The sequence below is a fragment of the Sciurus carolinensis genome, chromosome 2 (assembly GCF_902686445.1).
Source record: "Sciurus carolinensis chromosome 2, mSciCar1.2, whole genome shotgun sequence".
NCBI classification, from domain to species: Eukaryota; Metazoa; Chordata; class Mammalia; order Rodentia; family Sciuridae; genus Sciurus; species Sciurus carolinensis.
The window spans coordinates 124,812,257-124,815,058 of NC_062214.1; the positions used below are offsets into that span (position 1 = coordinate 124,812,257).

Here is a 2,802-nt window from a genome sequence, read left to right on the forward strand (position 1 = left end):
CTCCTTAGGCTGCCTCTCCCAGAGACTCTGCCCGCAGTCCTGGAAACTTCACTCCGCCCCTAGGTGTGTCTCTGTGCTGCTCTTCCAGCAAGAAGCCTCCTAGCTCCTGGGACCCTGCTCTGCACCTAATCGCCTGACTATGGGGCCCCTCCTCTGAGCCGCCACCTGGAGCTCCGTACAATAGCTCCGATACCCAGAGACCACCACACATCTCCTCCTTGGACAGTGGCCGGGTTTCCGAAGTAGTCACTAGGAGCCCAAGCAATTCACTTCGCGTCTCCTCCTCCTGCCAACCACCCGTAGCCCTAGGCAGTCACTCCAAGTCCAAGTGACCCGCCGTGTTCCTCCTCCTCCTCCTCCTCGGGGTAGCCCCCCGGGTGTTCAGGGGCAGTGGCTCCAAGACCAAGTGACCCACCACGCTCCTCCTCCAGGCAGGCCACTGGTGTTCAGGAGCGGTCGCTTTTAGTCCAATCAACTCACCACTCGCCTCCTCCTCTGGCAACTGCCTGTGGCTCTGATGCAGTCACTCCTAGGTCAAGCGACCCGCCACGCTTCTCCTCTTCCTCCGGGCAACCCCCCGGTGTTCAGAAGCGGTCATTCTGGGTCTAAACAGCTCGCCATTCAGCTCCTCCTCAGGCAGCTGCCCGGAGCCCCAGTGGTTGCTCTGAGTCCAAGCGCTGTGCTGAGCTGCCTCCTCTATGATGATCCCAGTTGTCCGTGTTTACCGCTCCTGTGGGGGGGAGGGGCGCCTCGCCGAGCATCTCTACTTCACAAAGTTCCCTGACTTCCGGGGCTACCGCCCCATCCGGGACGCCTCCCCAATGGGAGAGACTCACCCAGCGACTTTGAGTTGGTCCCAAGTCTCTCACTATCTCCTCTTTTGAATCTTGTGTCCTGGAGCAACGTGACATGCAGCCGCCCCCTAGTCCGCCATTTTCTTTTCGCCCAGGTAGAGTCTTAAGAACAAAAACTTCCTTAGAGGTTATGAGAGCTGTCCCTTAGATTTACAAAGACCACCTGAAGAATGATTTGTACTTTGTAAATGTCAGGTATGAAGCCATATTCTTGACTTCTGGAAGGAGTCCAGGAAATCATTCTTCCCAGCACAGTCCCTGCCCACCAGTGGGCGCAGCTCCCTAGCACTAGCTCACTTCCTGGGTGAATTGTAGGTTTAGACTTTTCATTTCACTGTGAAACATTCTTCATGTTCAGAATCAAGAACGTTATTTCAGTGACACGCAAGATGAACGCTTCTCCATGCATAGTGACGGTGATACTCCTTCTGGGTAAGTAAAATGCCTTTTAAAGTTGTAACTGCTTTTTATATGATGCCAACAAAATCTTTAATCATAAATTAATCTAAGAGTTTCATCTCAGGGTGATCCTGATCTTTTTTTTCCCCCAGGAGAGACCTGTGGAGACTCAGTGACACAGATAGAAGACCAAGTGACCATGTCAGAAGGATCTTTCCTGACTATAAACTGTACTTATACAGCCATAGGGTACCCTTCTCTGTTCTGGTATTTTCAATATCCTGGAGAAGGTTTACAGCTCCTCTTTAGAGTCTCAAAGGCCAATGATAAGGGCAGCAACAGAGGTTTCCAAGCCACATACAATAAAGAAGCCACCTCCTTCCACTTGGAGAAAGCCTCTGTTCAAGAGTCAGACTCGGCTGTGTACTACTGTGCTCTGGGTGACACAGTGGCAGAAACTGCAGGGGGAGCTGAGCACAAACTCTGAGCAGCAACCAGGGGCCTGGCTGCTGAGTGTCTGCCTCTGGGATCCACTCTGGTTTCAGCAGTCTATGGTGTGTGCTGCTCCATTTCTTATCTTGATGCAAAATCATACAAATATCCAGAACAGAAGAACGAGAAGTACATTCCCAATCCACTCTTCATAGTGAAAGATGGTTCCTCAGGCAGAGCCAAAGTAGTTTCAAGGTAAACCACATAAATAATGAAGTGGTCTTCTCGCTTGTCCTTGCAGACAAAGCCCAGATCCCACATTTTATTCCAGCTCATCTTGGTAGACGTTGCTGTGCCATGTTCTATTGTCAGAGAGCCAAATATGCCAGAGAAAATGGCATCTTTATGATGTCTCCCTAACAGAGTATGGAAAGACAGGTACTAGGAGAGCTACAATACAAAATGTCCAGGATTCTTCCAGGATTAATTAATTATGTTGTGGTACTGGGGATTGAACCCAAGTGGTCTCTACCATGGAGCTACACTCCCAGTCCTTTTTACCTTTTGTTTTTGAATATTTTTAGTTGTAGATGGACACAATACCTTTATTTTGTTTATTTAGTTTCATTATGCAGTGTTGGGGATTGAACCCAGTGCCTTACTCATGCTAGGCAAGTGCTCTAGCACAGTCACAACCTGAGATCCCTTTTTACTTTTTGAGACAGGATTTTTCTGTGTTGCCCAAGATGGCCTCCAACTTGTGTTCTTCCTGCCTCAGTCTCTTGGGTAGTTGGGCTTACAAGTGTGCACCATTGTGCCCAGCTCTGGGCTTCTTCATGCAGAAAGAAGGGAAAGAGGAAAGAGGGAAGAATAGAGCTTTGCATGCAATGGCGATGCAAAGAGGGGAAAGGGACTTGCATCATGCACAGGAAGGATTTCTGTTTTGGAAAATCAGATGGTAGACACAGGCTGATGTTTGAACAACAGGGAGGGAGCAAAGGTATAACTGAAGATTTGCCCCATGTACAAATGGTGAGCAACCCTGGCCTGTCACATGGATTGTTTTGCTTTCTAACAAAGGATCAAGTGATTAAATTTGCAATGGAAATAAAAAGTT

General features: G+C 49.0%; 1 gene segment (V, D, J or C); it reads left to right on the plus strand.

Moving 5' to 3' along the window:
• Positions 1-1,227: 1,227 nt before the first annotated feature.
• LOC124976538 (T cell receptor alpha variable 9-2-like) lies at positions 1,228-1,740 on the plus strand. The segment is given in 2 exon segments: positions 1,228-1,286; positions 1,406-1,740. Coding segments are annotated over 2 exon segments (378 nt in total).
• Positions 1,741-2,802: the final 1,062 nt, after the last annotated feature.